The 13,012-nt window shown below is 50.6% G+C and overlaps 1 protein-coding gene across 2 annotated transcripts; it reads left to right on the plus strand.

The window, feature by feature from the left end:
• Positions 1-1,052: 1,052 nt before the first annotated feature.
• Positions 1,053-11,407, plus strand: LOC309449092 (SUN domain-containing protein 3-like). Of its 2 annotated transcripts, XM_082071004.1 has the most exons (13): positions 1,053-1,158; positions 1,532-1,704; positions 1,851-1,904; positions 3,543-3,676; positions 5,035-5,134; positions 5,469-5,789; positions 7,015-7,073; positions 7,537-7,745; positions 8,317-8,401; positions 8,791-8,906; positions 9,077-9,244; positions 9,751-9,843; positions 11,015-11,407. In XM_082071004.1, the coding sequence occupies exons 6-13, from the start codon at positions 5,692-5,694 to the stop codon at positions 11,168-11,170; spliced, it is 984 nt and encodes a 327-aa protein (XP_081927130.1). In that variant the 5' UTR covers positions 1,053-1,158; positions 1,532-1,704; positions 1,851-1,904; positions 3,543-3,676; positions 5,035-5,134; positions 5,469-5,691; the 3' UTR covers positions 11,171-11,407. The 2 variants fall into 2 exon arrangements, with proteins under 2 accessions (XP_081927130.1, XP_081927131.1); XM_082071005.1 differs by lacking the exons at positions 1,851-1,904; positions 5,035-5,134; positions 5,469-5,789.
• The last annotated feature ends 1,605 nt before the right edge of the window (positions 11,408-13,012 follow it).

Raw genomic sequence — 13,012 nt, forward strand, 5'->3', positions numbered from 1 at the left:
AATTTCCAGATTGCATTGGCAACATACGCAGGGAACATATCAGTTTATTACCCTCAGCATAAACTGTGGGCTGAAATTGGTGATTTACCGTTGTACGGCAAATGCTGCTGTCAGCAACAACCAGTAAGCGACAAGACTGTATTTACTGATGCCTCTGGTCGCTCACATAAAGTTGTAATGACGTGGCTAAACTCAGATACCCAGTGCTGCAAACACAAGGTAGGAAAAGAGACCAAGCGTCACACAAGTTCTTGAGCTGAGAGCTGTTGGGATCGCTTTGAGGTGTTCTGTAACAAACCTCTGAATGTTGTAACGGGCTCACATTATGCAGCTGGCATACTTAATCGCCTGGAAGCTTCTTTTCTTAAGGAAGAGGATAATCCTCTTTTGATGGCTGAATTGAGAATGCTATGGTTTCTAATAAATCGTAGACATCATGGTTATTATGCAATGCACACCCGCTCTCGCACGGCCCTTCCAGGACCACTTGCGGAAGGCAACAGGAGGGCCGATGCACAAGCTGTGCCGCTCACTGTGCCTAAAGCCTTGGAGCAAGCTAAATATCACATAAATTCTTTCACCAGAGTGCAAAGGCGTTAAAATGACAATTTCAAATTACAGCGGATCAGGCCAGGAGCGTTCTTGTGTCCTGCCCTGATTGCCAACAGTTGGCACCCGTGCCATCCACAGAGGGTGTTAATCCAGGAGGGGTTGCTGCCAATGAGGTACGGCCAGCGGATGTAACGCATTGTTCTGAATTGGGTAAATACGTACGTGTTTCAGCAGACGCTCATTCCAGATTTCTCGTTGTTCCAGCACGCGCTGGTGAAAGAGCACGAGACGTCTGTAACATTGGTTGACATGTTTTGCTGTTTGAGGAGTTCCACGATATGTAAAACCAGAGGAAAGCGGAACGCACGCTCGATTAGAGGAGGGATTCCCCGAGTGCCCAGTGCGCTGTAATAAAAGTGCCTGTTTTTAACACTTTCAGAACAGTGTTAAAGAGTCTGTTTGCCGACTTTTCGGTATCGTTTTCTGGCGACGAGGATGGAATAATCTGCCTGACCTCCCGTGGATCCCAGGATCTCTGGGACCTTGTGCCGGCACCGGGGAATTCCTGGAAGGGACCACAGATCCTCGGACCAGCTTGGGACGCGGGTAAAACCCCATCAATGAGATAAGGCACTTTCATTGTCTGGTTGGGTTGGCAGCTGCCTGCGCGAGACGTGGGCGACACCAGCGCGTTGGGTCTGCGCATCCGCATCTGCGCATTTTGGTAAACTGGGTAACTTGAAAAAAGAAAGAAATAAAAAATTAAAGAGAAAAATGAGAAAACAATAAAGAAAAGAGAAAAACGAGGGAACAGTAATTTGATAAAAGGACCTTTAGTGATTTTGCTGCTTGTGCCGTAGCAATTGTATAATTGTCTGTGTCTTTAGTGGTTTGTTGTTGTTGTTACTTGTGTCTTGGGTGATTTTATAGTCCAGTACTTACGGTTCACCAATTGTCTGTTATTGTGATTGTGAAGTAGGTACTGGACAATCGGCAGGAGGATTCGGGAGAAATCCCCCCCGGGCTGTGTTTTCTGACATTGGAAAATGGATCGTTTGCTGTTCAACAGGGAGTCAACCAGGGAGAATCTGATTGAATATTGTAATTAATGGCGGCCACTGTAAATAATATTAATATGCTGCACAGGTCTAGGTGGTTATACTTTGAGATGTGTAGTATAGTAATGCGCTACGTGTAATATATAGTAAGATATATATTTTAAATCATATATTGCCTATTACATAAGGCATATTACACAATACATAATGTTACATATGCATTGTCTTTATCCCCTTCAGATCCATTTGTTTTGAAAAAGGATAATCAGGGAAAGAAATGGAAACCAGTAAAAGGTTTGTTGAAGACAGATATTGGTGTAGAATACACAGAACATGAGATCAAAATTGTCCCTTGGTCAGTCCAGGGTGGACGATTTAGACTGTATTTACCGTTGTAAAAACAAAGCTTTCCCCCCTTAATTTTTGTCACGTGTTTTAATTAGAATTAATAGAGATATTGGAGCCCGCCCTAGCTAAACTGGAAAAAAGACAGCAGCCATGTGTGTTTTTAAATAAAGACTAAATCAAGTCTGCTAGCTCATTATCTTTAAGCGTTTTACTGTGATCACCTCCCTCCCAAGGTTTTGTGTCTGTTGTATCAAGGCCTGACACCCACGGCCACAGTGGATGAATCACCATGGGCACAACACCAGGAACTCGCCTGTTTGTGTCCAGGATATCCACTCCAGCAGACACTGTTAGTAAAAGAGCACATCATGGAACTGAAAAACCATCTAATTGTGTCATTATACACATTCACTGCTCTTTTTTCTTCTTTATACCCCTTGTGGTTTTTTAAAATTAAACAGTTTGAAAAGGGTTTCTGTTTTGGCTCTGCACACGGAGCCTGATTCTCCTTCTCTAGGGCCTTTCACCTGGTTCACCGCACTCGTGTGATCATTGCGCTGCACGTGGGCAAAATCAGCCGTGCCCTGTGTTTCTCCTGTAAAATAGTAAGAACGATAATGTAGTCGTGCCAGCAACTGCCTTCATAGTGAATATTTGAAGGAACCCACTGCTAATGTATTTTTAGTTGGTACTTGCGTTATGGATTAGATGCAACAAAAATCCACACTTTCTTTTATCCTTTGCTATACAGGAGGTGGTTGAACTTTTCTATAGCAGATTCGATCACTTGTTGTAAAGCAATGAAATAAATAACTTAGGCTTTTTCTATGGATAAACAACGTTTAATCCAATTCCTTAATTGTATTCCTTAAACACGTGTTCATTAGAGCAAAAGCAAAACAGCGCAGGGTGCGCGGGGGATTCGCTCCGCCCAACACGCACCCTTTGAACAACAAGAGCTGTGCTTAAATACAGTGAGGTGTTACATATTCATACTGACCCCAGGAACGCCTGTACGTATCCATAACCTTTCCCGCTTCTCATTAAAATGAGTCTCAGAGAACCATTTCCAGTCTCCTCTTTGACCCTCCCTGTTCGCCTGCGCAGTGTCACTTGGTGGCTTTGAGGAGGGGTCTCTATGGGTCTTTATGGGACTCTATGGATCTCTGTGGTCTCTATGGTCTCTATGGGTCGCTATGGTCTCTGTGGGTTTCTATGGGTGTCTATGGGTCTCTATGGGTCTCTGTGGTCTCTATGGGTCTCCCAAGTTGCCAAGTCGACCGAAACCAGACTGGCCCCCCTTTTGCTGTAACTCTTGGCTGTCTTGTCTCCTCAAGGTTACAGCTGGTGCTGTAAAACTTCTGATCTCGGCACTCGATGAGGTTCTGGTTTTTCTTAACACAACTGGTTACATACAGCTCTAAACTAGATACTCATGATGTGGCTTCAAGTGTTAGTTCGTTAGCAGGCCCTTATTATGTGGTTGGTTAACCCTGAAAATGTTAGCTCCCTCTATCAATATAACCTCATAAACAAGTTTCAGAACTTTTTACATAGAACTTACCCACCTTTTCCTTTTTGCAGGTTCAGAGCCCGAGCCTCATTTGGTTGTATCTGTAAACATGAAGCATCTCAGCACGAATCACAACTGCATTTCTCACAGACAGAAGTGCCTGAACTCCACAGCTTGCCTGGCAGTGCAGAGAGCAGGAACTGTGGTGAGTCCTGGGCCCTTGGGGTCATTTCATTCTGTTTTGTGTCCCAGTCCCTCCCTGCTCCCTCCTCTTTCCTGCTGTGTCCTTCTTCATCTCTTCTCCCTCGGGCCCTCTGCTCTTTCCTCACTGTTTCCCCCACCCTTCTCCATCTCCGTGCAGGGTTTCTCGTATCTCCCTCTCCGTCTCCACCCCTCTGTGTTCTCACCATCCCTGGTTTCTCTTTGTTGTCATTCTTGTCTGTTGCTCTGTCCTGCTCCCTGCCCCATCATTTCTCACTGTATCCCTCTGTCCTGCTCCCTGTGCCTATTCCTGTCCCTCTTCTTTTTTACTCCCTCTCCGTCTTGCTGCCCACCCCAGGATTTTTTCCCAATCTCTATCCTGCCCCCAACCCTTATTGTTCTTTCTCTCTCCTGCTCCCTCTCTGTCTTTCTGCCTGTCTTCCCTTTCCCTGTTCTTCTTTCTCCATCTCTGTCCAGATTACTGCCCCTTTTCCTTCTTGATGTCTTTCTGTCCTGGTTTTCTTTCTGTCTTCCTTGCCTGTTCCCAGCCCCATCCTTTCTCACTATATCTCCCCTGTCCAGCTGGCTCTGCCTTTTACGTGTCTTGTCTTCCTCTTTGCTGCTCCTCAGCCCTCTTTTCCTCTTCCTCCAGCTCATTGCTGCGTGTTTTCCCTTTCCAGTCTCTTCATTTTGATCCGAACTTTGCTTTATTTCTCAGACTTCCCTTTTGTCTCTCCATCTGTACATCCCCCTCCCTGTCTTTCTCTACCCCCTTCCTGCTTCTCCTCCTCCCCCCTCCCCATCCCTCTGTCCTGCTCATCAGCCCTGCTGTTTCTTCCTCCCTGTTTCTTCACAGCTCCTTGTCCCTTTCTGCCTTGATCTCTCCATCTCTCCATCCTTTTCCCTGTGTGTTTCTTTCTCTCTCAGCTCCTCTGTCTTCTCTCTTGTCTGATTTGTCTCTCTCTAGTCCTCTGTCCTTCTCCCCAGCAGCTTCAACTGAATGACCAGGTGTCCGTGCACTCTGGTGTTTCCTCATCCCTGCCCTGGGGAAGATCTGTGTCTGTAGGGCTGGGGATCATTTAGGAGCTGGTCTCCTTGTGCAGACAGCAGAGCTGGGTGCAGCTACAGCAGAGGTTGTTCTCAGCTGCTGCTTATGCAGTTTGTTGGAAGAGCGGCTGTGGGGCTTCTTTGGAAGGGAGGTTTCTTGTTCTGTGCTTACTGCTCCTCGGGACCCGGCACAGGAGCGGTGTTGGGGTCTGCAGGGACGGGTGGGACCTGCTGTGGTTCCTGGTGAATATGAACTCAACTTGTCCTGATGTCCTCGAATGAAACCAGACTGACCGTAGATGTTTTTTTTCCCAGATCCCGTTCCAACCTCCGTGCTCAGTGCTAAAGAACAAGAGACCTTGTGCTCTTTCCAGACGTCAGTGGCCGCGAATCAGCTGAGAGCATCCTGCCTTAGGTAACGGGCAGGTGGTCTGTGATCAGGGCTGTGGACTTGAATGGCCGTGCTTTCATGAACGTTTCCTGGTCTTGCCATTTCAAAGCCCTTCCTTCTCCTGGAAATTTAAGACGGCATTTCTTATTGTGAGGTTCAGACGGGAGGTGGACTTACTGTTGAACGGCTGATATAATGTGCTCCCTGAGGAGCACATCTTGCTGTTTTGTTGTTGTTTTCCAACACCGTCTGAACTTTGGTCAGCCAGAGGAAGAGTGGTGACAGAGTCTGTTATCTGAGAGCAACGTGTTCCTGTACCTTTCCCTCTTTCTGTGGTGAAGGATTCCTTCCCTTGCAGAGAGGACTGTGAGACCCGCTCCTGTCAGGTGGGACTTTGCCTCCAAACGTGGCGCAGCCTCTTCCATTGTGACATCACCCACTGCCGTTGTGTCCCAAAGCAGCGTCAGCGCTGAGGTCGGCACAGCAGGGTATAAGACCAGGGGTCTCCCTGCGCCTCGGTCACTCTCGATCTTGAGGGAACCGCGATCGCAGAGTTTCTGGCTCACTCCAGAGCGAGCGAGATGCTTGTTACCTGCACCTCAGCAGGTACCCGGAGACACCCAGAGACGGCTGAACGTCTGAACTGGAATGTTGGGAATATTTTCTGCTCCTTCCCCAGGTGTGTTTTCCACCTCGTCAGCTGGGGTGGGTGGAGGGTGGGCAGAAGAGGAACACGAGGGCAGCCTGAGAGCTGGGTCTGGAGCTGCTGGAAGGCAGCAGCCGCCTTTCAGTCTCTTCATGAACGCGCGGGCTGGGCCCAGAAGCCTTTGATCTCTGCAGAATGGGGGACAGCTCCATTTTGGATGGACAGAGAGAGTCCCAGGGGTGGCCCAGACACAGCCTGCCGCAGTGATTGTGAGAGCTCAGCTCCGTCCTGTATTGTGCTCTGCAGGGTGGGTTCTGTCCCTGAGCCTGCTTGGTTTTCCTCTCCACGGGGACCAGAAGGACACCAGCGTGTCCTCTGTTGGCCGTGGGTCTGACTCGTGTTCCTGACAGAGGAGGTTTCCGTGGGAAACCTGGTCAGCTCCTCACCAGGGCTCTGCCTCAGGAAAGGGGCTCGAGATCCTCAGAGGGGTGCAAGGAGTTCTCTAGGAGAACAAAAGGGGTTGTTTATTCCTGATGAGTGTTGCTGGGAGCCTGTTGAGAGCCTCCTGGAACAGGCAGGAGGAATTTCCCCCTTGCAGAGCGGTGTGTGCTGTGTTTTGGCAGATCAGGCTCAGGGCAGCAGGGCCCAGACACCAGAGGGTTTCTTTGGCGCTTCCTTGGTTGCCCGTTGCTTGCCGGCACACACTGACATTCAGCCACCCTCCTTCTTTCCAGTCTGCATTTGTCTGCAGTTCTGCCAAGAGAAGGGCCAGAGATAACCCGGCTGCTGAAGAAACGCTGCGAGAGGGGAGACACACACCCCCCTGGCAGCTGTTGGACTGTAGGGGCACAGGCTGAACCTTCTCTTGAGAGGGTGGAGAACAGGAGCAGCACAAGTGTCCATCAGATGCTGGCCAGGAGAATTAGATGTCCGTTGTGTCCTTCCATTTCCAGCAAATCCCTCTCCAGCCCCACAGATGTGAAGTGTGGCCAGAGCTCTTGTTGCAACTCCTGCTCTTAGTCCGGAGTCAATCTTGAGCCCTTTGTCCCTAAGGAAACAATCTTTGCCGTGACAAATCCCCCACTGGTGCAGCTGGTGACACCTCCAGCAGTGACTGGAGCTGGTGCAGGACCAAGCCAATGCACACGGCAGGAACGCCAGGCTCCAGGGCTGCAGTCCCTGCTGCTGTTCTCCAGTCTGCTGCTGATCTGCACGGGAACCGACAGCTTCACCAGCCTTTTCTTTATCTGCTCTGCAGGACGATGAAGGCTCTCAAGGCAACGACCCTTGTGCTGCTTCTCGGTCTGTTCTCTTTCGGTGAGTCTCTGCAGATCTGTGACCTGAGGACGGTGCTTTAGGAGGCACTCGGGGCTCCATCCTGCCCAGTTCCGCTTCCCCCGCTGTGAGCAGAGGAGCTCAGCCAAGAGCAGAAAGTCCCCACAGAGCTGTGCCGGTCCCTGCTCCAGCGGGACGGGTGTGGGTGAGGAAGGGCTGAGTTGCCTTCTCCAGGAGGGCTGAGCCAGTTCCCTTCAGCCCAGGGAGAGGCCGTGGCTGAGCTTTCCTGCCCCAGGGGCTGAGAATCTTCTGCAGGACAAGGAGCACAGTCCAGGGCAGGGAACGTCCGTCTATTGCGGAGCCCGTACGCCATGATGGCCACTGTCAAAGGCAGCAAGAGGAGAGACTGCTATGGCACTTGGGAGAGACACAGCAAGGGGAGCGGGCAGCCCAAGGCACAGCCCAACCTTAGACCAGGTTCTAAGCTCTGGTTTGTGTCTGACAGGTGTTTACCACGTGGGACAATTTGGCACCTTAACCCTCTGGAGCAGTGCACCAGAGATAGGAGACCTCAGCGCAACCCTGTCCCTGCCTGTCCAGCTCCGTAAGCTCCAGGAACAGCTTTATCATCTGCGCTGGAGCACTAAGGATGTGGCCGAGCGGGCTCTGCAGGAAGGCGTGAAGCAGGCAAAGCTCCCAGGCGTTACCGGACGGGTAAGGGCACAAGGCAGAAGGATCTGCTCAGGGGTTTTATCCTCCGTCCACACGTATCCTACTCCATTCCTGTCACAGCCAACAGGCTGGTGCTGCTGGAACAAGTGCTGTCATGGCCACGCTTCCTTTTCCTGTTGCTCCACACTTCCTTATGGGGAAGAGAGAGCGTGACGGGAATGCCAGATGTCTGAGTTGGACCTTCCTCTGTGCCCAGATCTCGGGTCCTCCTCAAGGGAGGGCTGGAAAGAAAGAATGGTCTCAGAGGTCCAGAGTTAAGCCAGGCCTATCTCATGCCCAGAAGGCTTGTCTGTCCGTGCTGTCTGGCCTGGGGCCTCTGCACAGGAACAGCCCCTTCCCGCAGCTCCAGCATTCAGAGCACTGGAGTGAGCAGCCCGCCCTTTCTGATCCCGACAGTCAGAGCAGAGCAAACCTGGGAGGCTTCCAGGCAATGTGGGCGTTCCCTCCATCTGAAACGGGCCTTGTCCCCGCTCACCTTGGCTGGCCTTGCAGGGAGCTGCTTGCCCCAGTCCTTCTCCTTCCAACAGGTGCTCTCCTTTGTGTTCCTTCCCAGGCTGTGCACGAGATCATCAATCAAGCCCTGGAGAAGCTGGAGGAAATGCAGGTCCCGATGCCGGATTACGCCCTGAAATCAGCAGGTGCCGTGACATTGTACAAACAAACCAGTTCCAACGCGCTTCCTGTCCAGATTGACAAGATGGGCATTGGAACGTGTCCAGGGGTAGGAGAGAAGGGGTGAGAAGTCACGGGTCACCTCGTGCCTGTAAAGTGCCCCCAGTGACAGAGGCTGTAACGGGCCAGTCCCCATGGGAAGCACAGAAAGGCTGGTTCACATTCTTGCCTATTTCCACAGCCAAATCCGACAGTTTGATGACTCCCTGCTGTGTGTTCCAGAGGGGTCGTGCCAGCAAGACAGAGGGGAACCCACTGTAGGACATGGATGACAACTGAGAAGCCTTTTCCAAGTCAACAGTGCAATATTCCTCCTGACACTGCCTGGTGATCATGCTCATGTTTGAATTTCCAGGGGCAGCCGTCATTCAGTCCAGGACTTCTCCATCACTCCGGGATGCGAAAGCAAAAGTCTTCCTGTATTCCCTGCCGGTGATGGATTACATGAGATCCCCTGAGCTGATTCTGGAGGTAGGAACACCAAGAAGCAGTAACACAAAGGCTGGGAGAATGAACCACACACGCTGCTCCGAGTGTCCTTCCCACCTGTCTTTGCTCCTCGAAGCTTCTTCTCCTGCCCCTTCCCGCATGGACCTGCTCTCCTCCTGTGTCTCCCTGCTGAGTGTTTCTTGTCCTTTCAGCCGGACAATCATCCTGGCAACTGCTGGCCCTTCCCAGGGAGTCAGGGACACGTGTTCATCAAGCTGTCCATGCCGGTCGTTCCCAGAGCCGTCACCATGGCCCATGTCTCAGGGACAGCGTTCCATGGAGAAAGCATCTCCGGAGCTCCCAAGGACTTTGCTGTCTATGTAAGTGATTTCTCTGGAGTCGGGGGCAGGCGGTTGCACAGCATTTCTGAGCAGGGAATGAAGTTGGGTCAAAGATCCTGGTGGCCTGAAGCTTCCTCCTGTCTCTCAGAACAAACAGGCTCCTTGGTGTTGCTTCCTTCCCATTGTATTCCTCTTTTATTCAATGTACCACTCGAAGCTTCTGGGGCAAGATGCTACTCCAGGAGCCACAGGGAAAAGGAGCTGGATAGTGCATGGTCCTAAACCTTCTTGTCTTCCAGTCCCAGTGCATTTGTGATCCTCAGGTCACCTCCCTCTCACTGGGAGCATCTGCTCCTTTTCTGACAGGCAGCCTGGACTCATTGAGTGGGCAAGTGTGACGTGCTTCCCACCTGCAGCTTCTCGTCTTGTCCCTGTGCTCATGGTCCTTGGACTCCGTAGCTGAAATAACCCCGTACTTCACCGGCTGAAGTTCAGTCTCCCATGGTGCACCAGACGCTCTGTTTTCTCCACCCATCTTTCTGTAGGGCTTCAAGGAAGAACACGAGGAGCAGGGAACGTTCCTGGGACAGTTCACTTTCCTGGCGGCGCTGAATCCCAGTCAGACCTTCCAGCTGAAGGTATGGGGACACAGAGGGAGGAGAACTGCAGGAGAGGAGGAGAAATGTGGCTGGATGGGGAGAGGCTTCCCTGCCAAAGGGTACAGGCAGCCCTGTCCTTGAGCGAGTGCCACGCTGCCTTTCTTCTGCTTTAACTGCCTGGTGGCGGATGGCTGCGCTGCCGCTCTTCTTCTCTTTCATTCTGGGTTTAAACTTCAGTGCTTAGAAGCGCCACAGTTGAAGCTGGAATCAGCTTGACTCTCTGGACCCCAAGAGCACACAAGCGGCCACATCCCGTAGGATGCACGACTGCTGGTCTGCCAGTTAGAGACCAGAAATACTGGGCTTCCTGAGGGTTCTGTTGGTGCTGGCAGTGAGCAGTGACAGGGAGGCCATTCTGTTTCCGTGGCTTTCTAGAGAAGGCAATGAGACATGTTGGGGCTGCCCATTGGGATAAAAGCCATTTTTGGAGCTCCCCATTGGGATTAAAAGGCATTTTGGGGCTCCCCATTGGGATTAAAGGTAGTTTTAAGGTTCCCCATTGATCCCCATTGAGCTCCATTGACTCCAGTTGACCCCCATTGACTCCCATTTGTCCCCATTGATCCCCATTGATCCCCATTGATCCCCATTGAGCCCCATTGACTCCCATTTGTCCCCATTGACTGCCATTGACGCCCATTGACCCCCATTGACTCCCATTGACTCCCACTGACTCCCATTGATCCCCATTGAATCCGATTGATTCCCATTGACCCCCACTGACCCTCATTGACTCTCATTGATGCCCATTGACTCCCATTGACCTCCATTGACTACCATGGAACCCCATTGACCCCCATTGAGAAATTTGTTGGGTTTTGAGTCTCCCCAGAGCAAAATTGGTCAAATTCGAGGTGAAATTTGTCAGTTTTGAGGTGAAATTGTACACCAGCACTGGGTCTTCTGACTGTGGAAGCCTGTGCCCCAAAGCAGGCGAGAGCTTTCCAGTGTATTTGCTGAGGCACGTGGTCGCTGCTTCTTCCTTGGCTGTTCTCATGGCCCAATGAGGGAATATCTGGACCACCACAGGTCGAAAGCCCCCGCGGGGCAGCAGGAAGGAAGCTGCTGATCAAGGCCGTCGCTGCGGCACTTCTGTCAGTGCTCACAGGCCAGAGAGGAAAGGGCGACTCATTTCTTCTTGTCCTTGCAGAACGAGCTCCCTGGGGTCGTGAATTACATCAGGCTGCAAGTGCTGAGCAACTGGGGCCATCCGGACTACACCTGCCTGTATCGGTTCAGGGTGCACGGTGATCCGCCCAGAGATGAGGGAGACTTTCCTGTTTGTTCTATCAATAAATTCCATTAATGTTCACCCAGTCGAGTTCCCGTCTGCTTTGCCTGTGGTGCTGCCTGGTCCTCCCTGAGCTCCCTGTAGCTCCCCGGCCTTCTCTCAACCACCAGCTTATGGGAGACTTCAGGAGTGCACAGCAAGATTGTCCTTGGTAGGGAAAATGGAAAACTCAGCCACAAACCTGCAGAAAGCCTGACATGCACACACTTGCTGCGACACAGGAACATCAGCAAGGCCCTGCCTGGACACCAGAGATTAAATCAATGGACCGTTTTCTTGTGCAGGAATAAATTAAGGATCGACTGAATGGAACCATCTGTTGTTACCTGTTTTCACAAGAGGCACATGCTGCTTCAGCTGCCATCTGTCAGTCTGTTGCCAATGAGAAAATGGAAGTGTGTTTTTTTGTAAGAAGGAAGCCTTAATTGGAAAGTTGATTCATGGACTTATTTGCCTCTCTGGGCACATATCGATTTAATAGCCCAGGAACCATTACAGAGTGATTAGCAAAGCAACCCCAGGACACTTAAGAGATCCCATACCCACATGAATCTGTCCTTCCTTTTCACCTGAGTTCCCCAAGCCCCAAGGCCACAGAGACCCATAGAGACCTATAGGGACCCATACAGACCCATGGAGACCATAGAGACCATAGAGACCCATAGAGACAATAGAGACCCATAGGGACCATAGAGACCCATAGCACGGGTCCAGATACCAAACTGAGGGTGTCGGTTCACCCCTGGTGCCACATGAACTGCACACTGCAGCAGGAGAAATGGAAGAAGATATCAAGACACGGGCAGAGGGATGAGGAAAAAGGGATGAAAGAAGAAAAAAAAAAAAAACAGAAGAAAAAAGTAATAACAGTTGGTAATGAGATGAAAACGATTTAAAAAAATACACCGGGACTGGGACAGAGTGACAGAGAAAGGGCAAAGGAATAGGGGACAGGACAGAACTGAAGCAATAAAACAACTGTGGTGGGCAGCAGGACAAAGAGATGGGGAAAGGAAACATAAAGCAAGAGAGAGAGGAAAGAAGGGGCAGCAGCTGGACAGGGGATACAGGGAGGAAGAATCAGAGAACGTCCTGAGCTGGAAGGGACCCACAGGGGTCACGCAAAGAGTGAGAGGTGAAGAACCTCTGGGGAGCAATGGAGAGTGCAAATGTCCAGACAGGCTGCTGAAGAGATGAGTTCAGACGTGGTGTGTTGAGTAAGGACAGGTAGAAACACCTGGATGTCCAGGGGATTAAATACACGTAGTGATAGACAGAGTTCTGGCACTGCAAGCACAAGGAAAGGTCAACATTTCATCTCCCATAGTACATATACTTTCTGAAAATTCATGTTTTGGCAGGATAGAATTTCCACAGATATTTTATTGGAAATACTGAATTATTTAATCTGATGAAAAAGAGAGTGGGTTTTTTTTTTATTGTTGTCGTTGTTGTTGTTGGGTTGGGGTTTTTTTTCAGTTTTGAGGGGAGTGCTCAGATTTTCGCACTGAGCTCCATGGTCCCACTATAACCACCCAGTGCAAACCTCGAGAGGCCCCGCGTACCTGAGGTGTTTGCCTGGGACTGGCAGGTATCAGAGCAGACTGACAGAGCCACGTCGCTTTCGTCATTTACATCTGGTATTCAAGACTTGTGCACCTAATTAGATCAGTTTCAGGACTGTAGGTAAAGAGGCAGGTGTGTGAAGAGCACTTAGAAGATGCAATAGAAGAATGTTCCAGTTGATACCATAGAATCATAGAACCATTTCAGTTGGAAGAGACCGTCAGGAGCATTGAGTCCAGCCACAACCTAAATCTAGCACTAAACCATGTCCCTAAGAACCTCGTCTCAATG

The sequence above is a fragment of the Streptopelia decaocto genome (genome assembly GCF_964273445.1).
Source record: "Streptopelia decaocto genome assembly, chromosome: 22".
NCBI lineage: Eukaryota > Metazoa > Chordata > Aves > Columbiformes > Columbidae > Streptopelia > Streptopelia decaocto.

Bases quoted from the DNA above. Each gene is read 5' to 3' on its own strand.
- LOC309449092 (XM_082071004.1), top strand. From the start codon at position 5,692: ATGCTTGTTACCTGCACCTCAGCAGGTACCCGGAGACACCCAGAGACG. The intron at 9,245-9,750 runs GTAAGTGATTTC...ATCTTTCTGTAG, and splicing joins CCAAGGACTTTGCTGTCTAT to GGCTTCAAGGAAGAACACGA. The intron at 9,844-11,014 runs GTATGGGGACAC...TTGTCCTTGCAG, and splicing joins GTCAGACCTTCCAGCTGAAG to AACGAGCTCCCTGGGGTCGT.